This window comes from Danio rerio, chromosome 4 (assembly GCF_052040795.2).
Source record: "Danio rerio strain M-AB ecotype USA chromosome 4, GRCz13ab, whole genome shotgun sequence".
Taxonomy (NCBI): domain Eukaryota; kingdom Metazoa; phylum Chordata; class Actinopteri; order Cypriniformes; family Danionidae; genus Danio; species Danio rerio.
Window position 1 is genome coordinate 6470981 of NC_141024.2, and position 17050 is coordinate 6488030.

The 17050-nt window shown below is 35.5% G+C and overlaps 1 protein-coding gene and 1 long non-coding RNA gene across 16 annotated transcripts in view; one reads left to right on the top strand and one right to left on the bottom strand.

Annotated features, from left to right (window-relative positions):
• Window positions 1-16646, top strand: part of tfec (transcription factor EC) — an 82265-nt gene extending 65619 nt beyond the window's left edge. For 4 of the 5 annotated variants that reach the window (XM_087246860.2, XM_087246861.2, XM_087246862.2 and 1 more), the window contains 7 exons: window positions 2188-2433; window positions 2739-2840; window positions 8137-8182; window positions 9436-9492; window positions 11164-11239; window positions 12009-12156; window positions 15213-16646. In XM_087246860.2, the coding sequence (XP_087102986.2) occupies window positions 2188-2433; window positions 2739-2840; window positions 8137-8182; window positions 9436-9492; window positions 11164-11239; window positions 12009-12156; window positions 15213-15668 (1131 nt within the window). In that variant the 3' untranslated portion in view covers window positions 15669-16646. 5 annotated transcript variants of the gene reach the window in all.
• LOC141381572 (uncharacterized) overlaps window positions 1-17050 on the bottom strand; it is a 135608-nt gene that overhangs the window by 56236 nt on the left and 62322 nt on the right. For 9 of the 11 annotated variants that reach the window (XR_015482500.2, XR_015482497.2, XR_015482499.2 and 6 more), the window contains exons 1-3: window positions 15427-15560; window positions 9605-9706; window positions 9401-9452 (exon numbers count right to left, since the gene is read on the bottom strand). This is a non-coding gene — a long non-coding RNA (uncharacterized LOC141381572). Of the gene's footprint in view, window positions 1-9400; window positions 9453-9604; window positions 9707-15426; window positions 15561-17050 lie in introns of those variants that run through there. The other 2 variants (XR_015482509.2, XR_015482508.2) reach the window with 1 other exon arrangement.

A 17050-nucleotide genomic window follows, 5' to 3' on the forward strand; every position in this document is an offset into this window, starting at 1 on the left:
ATCCACATTTTGAGTTTCATTAGCTTAACTTCACTAACGCGTGCCAATTTGCTACACCTCATGTCCGTGCAACATTTTCCAGCAATAATCTCAAGTTTACAAACACATTTTGCGTGCAAATCTCATCTTCTTTTGAGGGTGCTGAAAACTCTAGCCTTATAACTGTATCAGTGAGCATCTCACAATCCGCCCCCTGAACGTTTATTAAATGAATGTCTGATGTTGTTTTAAATATGGCATCTAATACATCTTCACACACAAGGCCTCCATTGTCTGCACCGCATTTTGTGAACAAAATCACTTCAACTTCAATCGCATTACAAGCTGTAATTGGTTAACAGTCGTATATCCTGCGTTCACAATAGAAAAAGAGAGATGTAAGTCAGGAACGCGGCCCTTTAGCACACATAGCCCAATAACCCTTCCCCAATGCAGAGATGAGCTCTCAGGCACACAATGGCTTCTTTCACCTTTGCCTGGGATAAGAGAGAAGTTACTCTCTCTTTTTTTTCTTTGAAGCCAAATCCAGTGTGTGCAATGAAAAGAGCTTTGCGATGGCTGATAAACAGAGACAGACCTCCACTGAACTGTTGAATACGCAGTCAAAGGGGCATAGAAGATCCGATTTGGGTTTTGGATTCATCCTGCGAGGCCTTAAATAACTATTTCAGTGCATATGGGATAATATTTTCCATTTAAGATCTCCAATGGAATAAACGTCTCTTTTGTTATCTCCAATAGCCGCTTTGATCAAATTAAACATAACTTGCGTCCAGTATTTTTAGTCAGCGGTCAAAAGAAGTTCATTTCTTCGTCTTCTTCTTCTTGTTGCTGAAAACACTTTGACCCCCATTAAAGAAACTCAACAGTTGTGCTTTTGTGAACCCATACAACACAATAATGACTACTACGGGTCACCCCGAATGAATGCTTTCCTCCTAAATTTAGCTTCACCATATATTATCGACTAAAATTAGAGTACGCAGCCGGGTTCACCACAGTTAGTTTTTGAAAACAGCTACAAGACAATATTGTGTAGTGAAATGCGCCTAAGAGATGAGCCTCTGGGTCATTTGGAAACCGCACTGAACAAGCAGTGTTTGTCTTGTACCCCCTGAAGCAGAAGTGGCAGAAGAGGGAAGTCTGGGATTGGTCGCTTCACGCAAACACAACAGGGCGGTGCCAATGAATTAGCAATATAGACGAAAGACCTCGGCCCAGCTGTGATCAAACCTGTCAGATCAGTAATCTCTCCACTTGAGGGAAAAGGGCCTGGTGTTAGTACTAATTAGGTCAGCGAGATCCTCCTGCTTCGCTTATAAAGACCGGACGGGGACAACAGTCGCTTTCCTGGGATCCTACTTTCGTGGACCTACTGGGTTTGAGAATGCCACATTTAACCGACTGTAGTTTCTACAAGATGAGAGACGGCGCTCGGGTTGCCAACGTAAGGACTTGCTACGTTCTGCTTTGACTGGTTTTGCGCAAGAATTAAGGATGTTTTGGGTTTTTTGAATGTGTTGTCAGCGTTTACTCATCCTGGTGTCGTTTGAAATCCTCTCTGGATCTGCTTTTGCTCACATAATGAAATCATATAATGACATTTTGACTAGATATCTAACTTTGCATGGAACCTTGTTTCAAACCAGTTTAAGTGTTTTTGTTCAGTTATACACTAAAGAAGATACTTTGAAGAATGTCTTAATGTCTTATTTCCTAATGTTCCATACAAATACTATGAAAATTATTTTATTTAGTGTTAAACAGAACAAAAATAAAACCTCAAACTGGTTTGGAACAAGTCAGAAGTTAGTAAATGATGGCAGAATTTTAACATTTGGGTGAACTGCCCCTTTATATTGGATCACAATGTAAGAGTAAAGAAATTAATCGATTTCAATTTGGGTCTTGTTTGGCATATTGGTTTGTTTATTGGCGAATATTGGGTTATACTAGTTAAGTCACTTTAGGGAATCTTTTTTAAACACCTAACTGAGATAAAGACATGGTATGCTTGACATTATTGTTTATTATTAATTAATTATATATAGGCTTACAATATGAATACTTTTTACATTGTTTTATTTTTTGTAATGAATAAACCAAGTTGATTTTAATTGAAAAAAAAATTCGATATAACAAGTCAGGACATCATTTATGAACCATTTCATCCAAATTTCATTGAAGGTTCAAAGTCATCTGGAGAACTCCAAGTACCACCTCAACCAGACGCAGGCACAGCAGGTCAAACAGTACCTCGCTTTGGGCAGCAAACTCGCTAGCCAAGCTCACCCTGTTGCCCATCCACTCCCAGGACAGGCCCTGGGCACGGTGCCCGTCATGCGCAATGGACACATGCCACCCGTGAGCGACAGCAGCACGCCAGGAAGCCCGGTTACCCTGCTAACACTAGCCAACAATCACGACAGTGAGGTTTGTAAACCCTGCCATCTGCTATCTCTCTCTCTCTCTCTCTCTGTGAGTTTGTTCTCATCAATATTCAGATTTGATCACGTCACGTCAGTTTCTCTGATAAGAAGTGTTTCATCCTGACAGTCATGTTTCTGAAATGATGACGCGTCTGTTATTGGATTAGCGCTTTTGTTTATTCACACGACTCTCACTCACTTTTGACACAATGATTGATGAGAGTGAAAATGAAACCCCAAACAAGCAAACAAACATCTCCACAGTTGACGGAGGGCCAAGAGTGAGCTATAATCACTGTTTTCTTTCAGTTTCCGATGGATGAAGTTATTGACGATCTTATTGGCCTTGAAAACGGTTTTAAGGATGGGAGCTTGGATTGCATGGAGCCAGGCATCATAATGCAAAATAATGTAAGTATAAGCCAAGTTCATGTCTTCAGTGTGTTGACCTGTTGTATGTGCTGTGGCATTATTTAAACCTGTGCACAATGAAAAAAAGATATACTGAGGTTTATAATTAAAATATACTTGTTTCTGAGTTGACAGAAATACATAATAATTATGAGTATTACATAATAAAGCAAACAATTATCTATCTATCTATCTATCTATCTATCTATCTATCTATCTATCTATCTATCTATCTATCTATCTATCTATCTATCTATCTATCTATCTATCTATCTATCTATCTGTCTGTCTGTCTGTCTGTCTGTCTGTCTGTCTGTCTGTCTGTCTGTCTGTCTGTCTGTCTGTCTGTCTGTCTGTCTGTCTGTCTATCATTCTGTTTGTCTGTCTGTCTGTCTTTCTGTCTCTCTGTCTGTCTGTCTGTCTATCTATCTGTCTGTCTGTCTATCTGTCTATCATTCTTTCTTTCTTTCTTTCTGTCTGTCTGTCTGTATGTCTGTCTGTCTGTCTATCTGTCTGTCTATTTGTCTGTCTGTCTATCTATCATCTATTGTTCTGTCTGTCTGTCTGTCTGTCTGTCTGTCTGTCTGTCTGTCTGTCTATCTATCTATCCATCCATCTATCTTTCTACATTTTAGACATTTCCTAGTTATTTAAATATGCTAAATGTATTCATATGCTGTATATCAGTTTTTTTTAAATAAAACATTAATTAAATACAATTATTAACTATAAATATATATTTAATACATAATAACCAGATCTTAAATTGATAGTTCATCCATTATTTGTAATCTAAAGTAAAACCTTTGTGAGTTTCTTTCGACCAACATTAAATAAATTGTTATGGTTAAAACCGAAAGCCTGTAACCATAGACTTCTATAGTTAAAAGAAATAAATAAAAAAATACTATGAAAGTCAACATGTTACATGATCTCAGCATTCTTCAAACTATCTTCTTTTGGGTTTGACAGAAAAAACAACTCAAAAAAGATTTTTAATCCCTCGAGGGAGAAAAAATAGTAAGTAAATTAACATTTTGGGGTGAACTAGCCCTTAAGAATTCTCCCTTAACATACCAACACAAATCTACAATTTCCTCCTGTGGAAAAAATCCACACTTAATTCGTTAACTAAAACCCCTGAACATAAAAAGCACACGCTGCATCTGTCATTTTAAAAATGAATCAAACACATTAACAACACAAACACGTGCTGATCTCTGGCCTGCTCAGTGAAAAGAGGTTTGTCTTTGTGTGAGGTCAGACTGAGTCCAGTTGAGAGTCAAAGTTCACAGTCCCCGTACTAAGAAAAAAGGGGAACAGACTTAAATCTCAGGCTTTAAACAGTAGAACAATACAGATTAGCCTGTTAATGACGTCGGCATGCAGAGAGGTATGTCTCAGAAGAGAAGAGCCCAGCTGTGTTAATGACTGATCACTAAAACGCAAGGAAAGCCAGCTAGTAAAGAAGTCAATTCTGCTAAATGCACAAATCACAGTCTGCTGAGAAACAGCCATTTAGTTAAAGCCTCGAGGTAAGACACTGCAGCTCAACAAGGTAAAAAAAAAGTAAATAAAAAAAAATTACTGTTAATAACTGATCAACGAATACCCACAATTGAATGATTAAATTATAAATTGTAATAATAATAATAACTGCAATTGCAATAATAATAATTGCATTAATAATAATAATACAATTATATGAATTGTAAATAATTGTGATTACATTATAAATGACTATTTTATATTATACATGTTGTGAAATGTTATTTTAAAATATATAAATAATTCAACATGCACTAATTTGCATATATTTCTAGCACAAAAATCTAAAGCTTGGATAAAGTCAGGTTCAAAAATATTGTTTCATTTTTTTGACATTAATTTTTTATGAATATTTTTTTATCACTTCATCAGATAAAAAAAGAAAACACAGTGCAAAATAAAAAAAGTCAATGTTTTTATAGAATAAAACGCACATATCCCTCTGTAAACATCTTCACAATATGGTGTATATAAGTGATGCTGAAGTGAAGATTTAGCCCTTTGAATGTGTATTTTAAAGCAATTACTATTAATTAATAATAAAGTAAACACTTAAACTTGTAATTTGGATGTTTTCTTTTGATTAGACTGAATAAAATAGCACTCCATGGCAACCTAAAAATCTCCAAATTGACAGATGCTTCAAAAACAGTGTTTATTTATGATGTCTGTGAGGGCCGGTTAAGTCTAGATGAGATACAGCTGTGGATACATCAATATAGCATAATATTTGTGACACTGTACAACAGTAATTATTTTTACATTAATGTGAGGGTTGGGTTTATGCTTGGGGTAGGGGTAGACACTAATAAAATACAGTTTAATGGGTCATTTAATAAATAATATTAATAATACTCTGTATAATAACTGTTTTTACATGACTTTGATTGCTGAGGTAAGGGTAGATTTTATTGAAATAAAACTTAATGGGTAAATTAATATATAACATGAATAATATTCTGCATAATTACTATTTTTATATTACTGTGATGGTTGGAATAGGGGTAGACTATAATAAAATACTATTTGATGGGTAAATTAATAAATAAAATGAATAATACTCTGTAAAATGACTGTTTTTACATTGCTGTTCAGATTGAGGTATAGAGGGAGATGCTAATGAGACAATTTAATAGGTAATTTAATAAATAATGTGAATAATACTCTGCATAATTTCTGTGATGGTACTAGTATATATCAATAAATTACAATTATTGAGAAATTTAATAAATAGCTTCCATTAACATCCGGCTACAGCTGTATCCCTTCTAGCAACAACCATGATAGGCAAAGCATCGCTTGAGTAATGATTACAGCCACACTTGAATTCAGTAGATACGTATGCCAAACTCATAAACAATAAAGAGTATGATGGAAACAAATATGGCAGATGAAGCAGAGGCAGTGTTTGAATAAGCAGTGGAGCTTATCAGATTGAGCTAATATCTTGTCTCCCAGTGGACTTGTTCAGACATGATACCATGCTTAAACGGATCAATTCGTTCTAATTAGCCATACAGCACGACGCGTCAAGCCGCTTCCACGTGTCAACATATCTGCTTAACATGATGGGAATGGATTGAAGTGATTACGACGGCAGCAGTCAAGGGCCCGTGGCAATCGTTCATGTTGATAAGCGCTTTTTCCTTACACTGAGATAGAAGAGAGCACATATATTGGCGGAGGAAATACTTTATGACTCACTGTTTCTGTCCTCTTCTTTAATCCTTTAAACCGCATTTGTTGATGAGAATTTTATACATTTGGCTTGGTGACAGGGGCGTAGCAACCGGGGGGGACAGGGGGGATACATTCCCCGCACTTTTAGAGACAGACCGTTTAGAAACAGGTGATTAAAGATGTAAACCTTAGGATTTCATACAGCTGTCCCCCCACTTTTGAAATGTCCACTACACCCCAGCTTGGTGATATTGGAAAATAAGAAAGGGGAAGATTGTTATAGAACATATATTTGTGTGTTTGTGTTGCTGACTGGATTGTGGCTTAAAACTGATCAGTAATTTGAGCTCATAGTAATAGAAACTAAGAACTTAATACATTGTTTAGAAAACAAAAAGATTTAGTTGCTCCACAGCGCCCCCTTTTTGTCTTCTGATGCGCTGGGCTGGTTTGATTATTTTCTTTAAATATTAAAATACTATGAATTTATACAAAAAGTGGGTCAAAATCGTTGATGGAAATTTAAATAGTTTTATTATGGCTATGTAGAAAAATTAAGCATCCATCAGGGTGTCCACGGGGTCTTAAAAAATATTAAAAGTTAATAAATCAATGTTGAGAAATTTAAGGCCCTTAAAAAGTATTAAAAATTCTTACATGCCATTTTGCAAGGTATTAAATTTTATATCAGTTTTGATTAAGCAATGTATGGTTGTATGCTGAAGTTTGCCTGAACTAAATCAGCGGATACTAGGACGCTGTGTAGTTTATAAAATCAATGAAATCCTGCTGGATTTGACCTCATGCTGCTTTGTTTAAAAGATTTGTATGTAAAAGATGTAAAAAATGCCATCTGATATTTTCCTCTGAAATTAGCATTTCTAGGCTTATGTGTATGTTCATTAATATCACATTCATGGCAAAAATAAGTTTTTTTCCTGGTCTTTAAAGTAAAATATCTCAACATAAACAAAGAATTCAGAGAAAAATGTTCAGAAATATTAAACAGCACTCTTTTTTTTGCATCTGAACTTTTCATGTATAATTTAGTTTTCAAATATTTCAAATAATAATTTTTAAAAATATTTTAAGTTATATTTAACACGGCAAGGACATATTAAAATTTATTATATTTATACTTATAACATTTAGTTTTTTAGTTTGGTGGGAATAAAAAAATACATATACACACTGCTCTGGTCAATATTTAGCTTCCTTAAGAACTATTTTTTTCAATTGGCTACAGAAAAAACACTGTTATTCAATAACTTGGCTAATTACTCTAACTCGCCTAGTTAAAATAATCAAATTAAGCCTTTAAATAGCACTTTCAGCCACATATAGTAATATATTACAGACAAAAACAAGTTTGTAGAAATGAGAAACTATTTTGTTAATAATCTTCAGCTATGTTACCGAGGAGGCAGAACTAACTATGATTCACTACACTAGATAAAACACCTTATAATATTTACTAATGCTCTACTATAAATCCTATTGAAGGTAAATCCTACATAAATAAACTCTGTTGAAAATCACCTATTTAACATGAACAACAAGAGTTGCAAATACTATTTTGTATTATACAATGTTATCTTTAAATATATATAAACCAAATATTACTTAATTAAACATGCACTGATTTGCGTATATAACAATCAAAATAAAGTTAGGTTTAAATGTATTATTTCTTTTTTGAGTCATTTCTAATAGAGGGGATTTTGTAAACTTTTTTTTTTAAATCACTTTATTATATAATAAAGAATATAATATAATATAATATAATATAATATAATATAATATAATATAATATAATATAATATATTATAATATAATATAATATATAATACAAAATCAGTATTTTTGTATAATAAAATATAAAGATCTAGGCATATTATCCATGAACATATCACTCTGTAAAAATCTTCACAATATGCACATAAACAAAACTTAAGTTTGGTGTTTATAAGTGATGCCGGATGCAAAAATACTTGCTAAATGATGAGTGGTGTGCAGAATTGATGCGTTGTGTGAATGTGGACTTACTCTGTGTGTTTGTCCTGTGAAGGTGTCCCTGAACAGCAGCATGCTGGAGGTGTACGGTGCTGATCAAGGTATGACTTTGATTTTTGATGACTTTGACTGGTATGATTTTGGTTTTGTATTTCCCTAATATTTCCAGCCAGGTTTTAATGAATTGCAATATTGTTAAAAAACACAGAACCTTCAGTTCTGATATACAAACAGACTTCAGTTTTTATATGTTCTCTGCTTAAAACTCATAAACAAACAATTATAATCGGTTCATGAGATCGGCCAGATTATTGCCGATCCAGTCATGAATGAGATTATCATCCGATACTGATCTGTGGCCGATTGATAGGAGCATCCCTAATTATTATTACATAATAATAATACAGAATAGAAGCCATTTAGATTTAAAAAGTATCCATATGCACAAATAAAATGCAGGAATATAAACACAGTTTACACAAATATAATGTCTTTTATAGCCGTTTCTACACAAGTCCCATTCAACAGCTTTATTCAACACAATATAGTCTTTCATTCCTGAAGTTCGAGGGGACCAAAAAATAAAAAAAATCGGCGGCCATACTGTAAATAGATCAAGCAAAGCAAACCCAGACGGGCTCATCGCACATGTGTTATTTCAAAAGCTTCGTCTGTGAAAGCCAAACACAACGCTGTATGTTTCATGTTATCGTCCAGCTGTCTTATTTTAAGAGTCTCAGCATTGTGTGCCTCTCTTTCTTCATTATCAATGCTTCAATAAGCGGAATATGGTAGCATGTATTCTTAGCATGCACAATGACTCCTTTGTGAGCGCCTATTTCTATTTTTTTTCTTATGAATGTCACGCATCAAGTAAAGCTAATTGATTCAGGAAATAGAAAGGATGCCTGGAGAACTCTTCACTCCGGCAGGGAAAATAAGTGCATTACTGTCTTTTTCCACATATGAGCGCTGCACGGCACTCTTGTTTGGTTACGCGCGGCTTAAATGACCTTATTGAATCAGCAGAAATGAATTGAGAAATCCAATCACTGCTCCCCAATTATATAATTTGTAAGAATGCGAATGGGAATATGAATGCAGAGGCGTTCGGCAGATTGGCTAATCGGAAGGTCAGGGAGGATTAAAAGAAGACACACAGCTTTACAAGAGATCTGGTGTGGTGGACGAGTGGATGAATGATAACAGTTTATTCACACACTAAGAGGGGTTTGTGTTGATGCACGTGATGGAGTGCTAGGAAGGAAGCTGCTAGAACTAATCACACTACTAATGGTGAATGGTGAGGTTCACCTTACTCTGGATGACTGTAGCGTCTTTTCTTTTCTTGCAGAACATGACACCAGGGTCCTGGCCAAAGAAAGACAGAAAAAAGACAACCATAATCTAAGTAAGTGGTTTTTAGGCTTTACACATGTTTAGCAACTAAATTAATTCCCCCCCCAAAAATAGCTAAAGGGTTAGTTTATCCAAAAATGACAATTATTTTGTTAATTACTCACCCTCATGTCGTTCCAAACCGATGAGACCCTCAGAACATATAGTAAGATGAAATCTGAGAGCTCCCCTATCCTCCAATGTACCAACAATGGTACCGATATGTGCTGAAAAAAGTATAGAAAAAACAAATAGATCTTCAAAACTATGGAAGCATATGAATAACAAACATCTGAATCTGTTTTTGTATTTCAATTTGCATTTATATTATATAATTATACAATATAATATGATGATTTCAATTTGAAATTGTAATTTTATAATTTACACTTGCCATTGCCAAACAGTTTTAAAATGTCAATTGCATACTATTGTTAATGCTTCATAAGTTGCAATATTATATTGAAAATGTTTTAAATAATATATAATGTTATAATATATATATATATATATATATATATATATATATATATATATATATATATATATATATATATATATATATATATATATATATATATATATAATGTTATAATAATAATTATAAATGTTATAAAATAAATTATTGTGTGTAATGTAGAAGCAGAAATTGTAGGAAAATAATCATGTTATTTATCCTAAATGCATTTAGACTCACAGTTGAGAAACATAGCATTGTATTTTCATCATTACACTGTGAGATGTTGCTAGCAAAATTCATTTTGAATTTGCAGAAATTAACAAAATGATAGGCCTAATACAACACATTATAAGATTAAAATATGGAAAAATGATCAGATGGTAATTTCTGTCAATTTTCCTAACGGATAAAAAGCACTCGGTAACAATTCAGCATGCTTTCACTTTCGTTTTCCACATGAAACACACATTTACCGGTAATAATGACATCTCGCCCTACTCATCATTCTCTCTTCATATAGCCATATATATATAGCTATTACATAACCATAACACACTGTGAAATAGCCTGGTTCTTTAGTTCGTTGGATTGTTTTGCATTCTCACTACAATCGATCCGCTCCAGAGTTAATTTCAATCGAGCCGAGACCACATCATTCAGGCGATCTTAAACAAATGTCTGGATGTGAAAGCACCCTAAGACTGTATTTGCACACAATTGACAAACAGTCAAATAGTTACTGTCAATTTTCAGTTTTGATTGCTTAGCAAAAGTACATTTAAAACAAACCCAAACATCATGATTTTTAAATAGTTTCAAAAATACTTCAACTTAAGTAGAGGATTGATACTTTTCATAATGTTGCAAAACAAACTCCTATTGTAATGTACTTTGGGGGCTCAAATTAACTCTAAAACATTTCTAAAACATGCATGGCTGCTTTGCGATCAAACCATACACAATTCTTTAAGGTCAGAGGGTATATTCTGTAAAAATTTAGGAGTAATGAGATTAATTTCAAAATACTTTTTTTTTTGTGCGTCATTTTGGAGAGTCAAGTCACTCGACAAAATGTGCGGGTCATTTAATTTAATCACATTTAACAACAGGCTATTTTTACTTTAATAATGAATACTTTATAAAACATGTGTGATCGTTTAGATTTACTATTGTATCAGTATTAAATTTGTGGTGTATGACTGATTTTGTTCTTGAAATTCGCAGTTGAAAGACGGCGGCGATACAACATCAACTACAGGATCAAGGAGCTGGGAACACTGATACCCAAATCCAATGACCCGTAAGTTGAAATCTGACAAGATTCATGCATTAACAGTCTGAACTCTGAAAGTCTGGAAGAAGAGAAAACTGCAATGACACACAGATAGACAGGGCAAAATGACACTGAAGTAGAGAGAAAATGACAGCACTGAGCTCATTTCTCAAGAAAATACCCACAGAGCGAACAGGCCACCATTTAGATGATGGAAATGAGGTTCAAGGCAAAGTATAGACCATTTGAACTAAAGTTTAAGCACAGCTGAACCCGGAGATGAAGTACGGCGCAGACAGGGAGTCCATCGGCCCTGGCTTAATTGAACTTTTTATCGAATTTAAATGGAAGGCGAGTGCTGTCACCTCGCCATTAACACAAGATAAAGGAGATTATTAGCCGCGATCAGGCCAACATCTTATTCCAAAGAAAGAGACAATTTCACGACACTTTCCTCCTTTTAAAAAGTAATGGTATCGGGAATGACTGCACTTTACTTCAGCTTCCGAACTTCTTTTTTTTTTTTCCCCGACACCTATTTTTGCTCGGGGATTAATTTTACCATACAAGAGGCTGCAGAATGGTCTTTCTTGCAGACGTACTTAACTATTCCATTAAAATTCCCATTCAAAGGCAAGGTAATGTCCGAGAATGAATAATTGGCCATGTAAATCACAGAGGAGAGAGAGAGAGAGAAAAAAAGGAGACCCTTGTGAGGCTTTTCTCTGTGTATGAAAGTTCTGCTGATGCGAAGGCGCTGTTGAGAAAGGTTATCTTTTACGTTTTTTTCTGGCAGTGATATGCGCTGGAACAAAGGGACGATCCTCAAGGCCTCGGTGGAATACATTAAGTGGCTGCAGAAAGAGCAGCAACACGCTCGTGATCTGGAGAGCCGACAGAAGAAACTGGAGCAGGCCAACAGAAGACTCCAGCTACGGATCCAGGTAAAGAGACTGAGAACAAGAGGAAGACTGTCATGAGAGAGAGAGAGAGACATGGCAGACAGCCAGGGTTGGAGGAGTCAAAGACCAAAGGCAAAGAGAGATGTGAAAAAACTGAAGGATTTAATGCTGAACAAAAGAAGAGTTAGGGTCAACGTAGCTTTTAAAAAGTGGAAAATATACTTTAAGGCTACTTATCTTTACTGCTATAACTATCAGATGATGCTCAGTTTACTGAATTGATAGCAATAAAAGGATCATTTACTCATTATTTACACATACTGAAGTGGTTTCAAACCTTTAGGAGTTTTTTTATATGTTGAACACAAAATAAGATATTTTGAAGAAAGATGAAAACATGTATCAACCGACTTTCATAGTAGAAATAAAAATACTATGGAAATCAATGGTTAACGGTTTCCAGCTTTCTTCAAATTATCTTTTTTTGTGTTCAGCAGAAGAAAGAAAGTCAAATGGGTTTTAAACAAGTGCAGGGCAGGTAATTGATGACTGAATTTGGGAGAACTATTACTTTAAATGAATGTTTATTTGATGATAAACTTCAAATAAAGTTCAACATCAAATAAACCAGTGGTTCTCAAACTGTGGTACGTGTACCACTAGTGGTACGCGGGCTTCCTTCTAGTGGTACACGGAGGAATGCAATATGGCATGTAAATGCTACATATATTTCAAAATTTATCAAAAATGATGTATATAGTATGTCATATATGACATATAGCCTATATTTCTGGGGTAATTTGCCACATTTTTTAACTGTGCAGAGTTGTAGCTGCTTTACTGGGCCTACTACACTACTGTATTTCAATACTGCTCATTTTGGTGGTACTTGGAGAGACAATTTTTTTCTGAGGTGGTACTTAATGAAAAAAATTTGAGAACCACTGAAATAAACTAATAAAATTCATGAATTAAACGATTGACAACATTTCTGCCAGCATTCAAATTAAAATTGCATTAGACTAATAATGAACATTCAAACTGAGTTAAATTAACATCCAAACTGCATTAAATTAGCCTTCATTACATAAACTAATTAAACAGATTTAAGTAAATAACTCAAAATATGACAATAGCAGGGTGCCTGCAGGGTCTGAAAAAAGCTCTTATATTGTATAAAGTAACTTTTAGGCCAATATAAAATATTGAAAAATATAGTGTTTATTTTTGCAACTCTTTGGAGAAGTAGCTCATCACAAAAACAACTGAAAACTGAACAAAAGGAGAGTTAGGGCCAATGTTGCTTTTAAAAAGTGGGAAAAACTACATAAAGGCTACTTTTCTTTACTGCTATAGCTTGTAAGCTATTAGATGATGTTCAGTTTACTGAATTAATAGCAATAAAAGGATAATTTACTCTGACTGAAGTGATTTCAAACCTTTATTAGTTTCTATTTATGTCTAACACAAAATAAGATATTTTGACGGAAGATGAAAACATGTTTCCACCGACTTTCATAGTAAATAAACATTCAAACTGAGTTAAATTAACATCCAAAGCGCATTAAATTAGCCTTGATCATATAAACTTTAAAACAGATTTAAGTAAATAAGCCAAAAAATGACAACTGCAGGGTGCCTGCAGGGTTTTAATAACTTTTAGGCCTTAAAAAAAATTGTGTTGTAGGTCTTAAATCATTTTAAACAGGTCCTAATTTTGCTTTGTCCAAGTAAAGCTCCTCAACCGGGCTGACATCCACCCAATGACCAACAATACATCTCAATAGACCTAAGTTTCTTCTTCCTCAACTTAAATTCTCTAATAGTAAATCCTTAAACGATAATGACATGCATGTTTTGACTAATCTTAGTGATTGTTGACAAAATAATGTCAAATTTCATCAAAATAATCTATTTCCCTTGCAATCTATATCTCATATTACCCAATACCGCCACACAATAACTGAGCGTCTAAATGAGCTATTGCGCTGTCTCCACATGTGGATATCTTCAGCTGAGGCATTATTAGCATTCGCTTTTGGATAGTGAGCCTGAAGGTAATTACTATGAGGGCTAATTGTGATGTCTCCGCATGTGTGAAGAAGACTCGCGCCCGCTCTGTGAATATGTCAATACTGTGCTAAATGTAATGCATAAATTCAGACGAGGAGCCCGGCTCTTCAAAGTTATTAGCCCTCATAATGTAATTCCAGGACCAATGGGCTCCTGACGAAGCTGTCGCTGCTATTTGCTAATCAGGTAATTACCTCAGTTCACCACGGTTCAGATCGGAGCCAAAAGAGTGCTTATAAACATCAGTAGGAGTCGCTCAGCTCGCGGTGAATTTACCTTTGTTTTAAAGCTGAACTGCTTAAAAGGATTCCTCTCTTCGTTGAACACAGAAGAGGATATTTTGAAGCATGTTGGAAGCCAGGAGTCATTGATTTCCATAATATTGCTTTCCTACAATGGATGCCGGTGTTTCTAGCTTTCAAACATTCTTCAAAATATCTTCTTTTGTGTTCATCAGGAGAAAAACAAACAAATATGGTTTGGAAACAGTAAGCGGTTATAGTTGGCGGTTCATTCCACTGTGATGACCTCTGCAATAGAGAGCTGTGAGGTGGCAGTGCTAACCACTAAGCCACCAAGCCACCTCACAGCTCTCTATTGCAGAGGTCATCACAGTGGAATGAACCGCCAACTATTCCAGCACAAGTTTTACGCAGTGGATGCCCTTCCAGCTGCAACCCAGTATTGGGAAACACCCATACACTCTAACCTTCACACACATACACTACAGACAAGTTAGTCTATTCAATTCACCTATAGCACATGTCTGGACTGTGGGGGAAGCCGGAGCACCCGGAGGAAACCCACTCCAACACTGGGAGAACATGCAAACTCCACACTGAAATGCCTACTGACCCGGCTGAGACTCAAACCAGTGACCTTCTTGCTGTGAGGAGACAGTGCTAGCCACTGAGCCACCGTGTAGCTTGTGTCTATGTGTAGATGTTCAAATTCTGTCACAGTTAAAAAAAAGTCAAGTGTCCAGATCCTCTTTAACCCACTCTTCCCATTTTTATCACTGACAGGAGCTGGAGATCCAGGCTCATGCTCATGGTTTGCCCAGTATGACTGCATCCATGGGCACAGTCGAACTGTCATCTCACCTCCTAAAACAACAGCATCACCAAACCCAAGCCACAGCGGCATCTCAAAGCGCCCAGGCCCCACAGAGCACCCAGCCACCTATTTACCCACAAGAGGGAGTAAGCAGCCCAGAATACACCCAACGGACTTCCTTACCAAGCATAGTTGGAGAGCAGTCCGACGGCTCCAACAACTTCTCTGACCCGCTCTCCCACTTCACCGACTTCTTCTGCAGCACCCTCAAGGAGGAGCACCAGCGGCTGGATGAGATTCTAATGGACGACCCGCTCTCGCCGTTCGGGACAGACCCGCTGCTGTCAGCCGGGTCGCCCACTGCCGCCTCTAAAGAAAGCAGCCGAAGGAGCAGCTTCAGCTCAGAGGAAACAGACGATCTCTGACTGGACCGCACTCTCAGAATGACCTCCCGTTTCTATTGGATAACGAAGACGACATGCAAAAAACACAAACAAATAAAAGGGAGATTGACTGATTGATCTGATTGACTGTCTGTACAGCAATAATAACACTGGTTATGTATTATATGATCCCTCCATCGCCAAATGTACAGCTGAAGTCAAAATTAAGATTTTTTTTTTCTTCCTCAAATGATGTTCAACAGAGCAAGGAATTTTTCACAGTATTTCCTCTAATATTTTTTCTTCTGCGAGAAAGTCTTGTTTTTTTTTGGCTAGAATAAAAGCAGTTAAGTTATTTTAAAGTCAATATTATTAGCCCTCTTAAGCAGTATTTGCTTTTGGATGGTCTACAGAACAAACCATTGTTTTACAATGACTTGCCTAATTACCATAACCTGCCTAGTTAACCTAATTAAGCCTTTAAATGTCACTTTAAGCTGTATAGAAGTGCCTTAAAATATCTCGTCAAATATTATTAATGTCAGCATGGCAAAGATCAAATAAATAATTTATAAGAAATGAGTCATTAAAACTATCATATTTATAAATGTGTTGGAAAAATCTTCTCTCCGTTAAACAGAAATTGGGTAAAAATATACAGGGGCGGCTAATAATTCTGACTTCAACTGTATGTATGTGAAAGTTGTCAGCTCTTGCTGTGTGACCAGATGAGAGAAAGATCTGTTGTGCCTTTACTGAAAGCAGGACGATTGTTAAATTATTACCAGTGATGCAGATGTAATCGTGCTTAGCAAAAGTGCAAAATCCTAACCTCTTTATGTTTCATACATAATGTATTTTTCCACAAGCATACTGTTCACGTATTTATGTTTTAATCCTTGTATTCTCAAAAAAAAAAAAAAAAAAAAAACATTTCTTATTCTGTTACTTTTATATATATATATAACTATAGGGGTGTGGGAAACACAATAAACCCCATTGTTTTTTTGATAATCTGAACGTTTGGTCTCTCATTTCGTTCTCATCTAAAAGTTTCAGTCAATTTATTAACCATTTTCTAAGTGTATTATCATATTTATATACAATCTACTACTGATTTACACCTAAAAGTCCAAGGCTCTCGAAAAGCAGGTGAAAAAAGTTAAAAAGCCTTTACTCAGGGTTCCTACACATTTTTACTACAAAATTCCATGACTTTTCCATGATTTGTTTTTTAAGTAAATATTCATGAACTAATGTTTCATGCAACGTCTACATACGCATGGTAAAAAACAATACATGTTCAAAGTTTATTACAGCTCATACAACAGTTCCGTCTGGTTCTCGATTCGGATTGGCTGAGAGCCGTGATATATTTAAGTAATATCAGCACCCGTACAGCCTCTATACCGTTTGTGTATCCG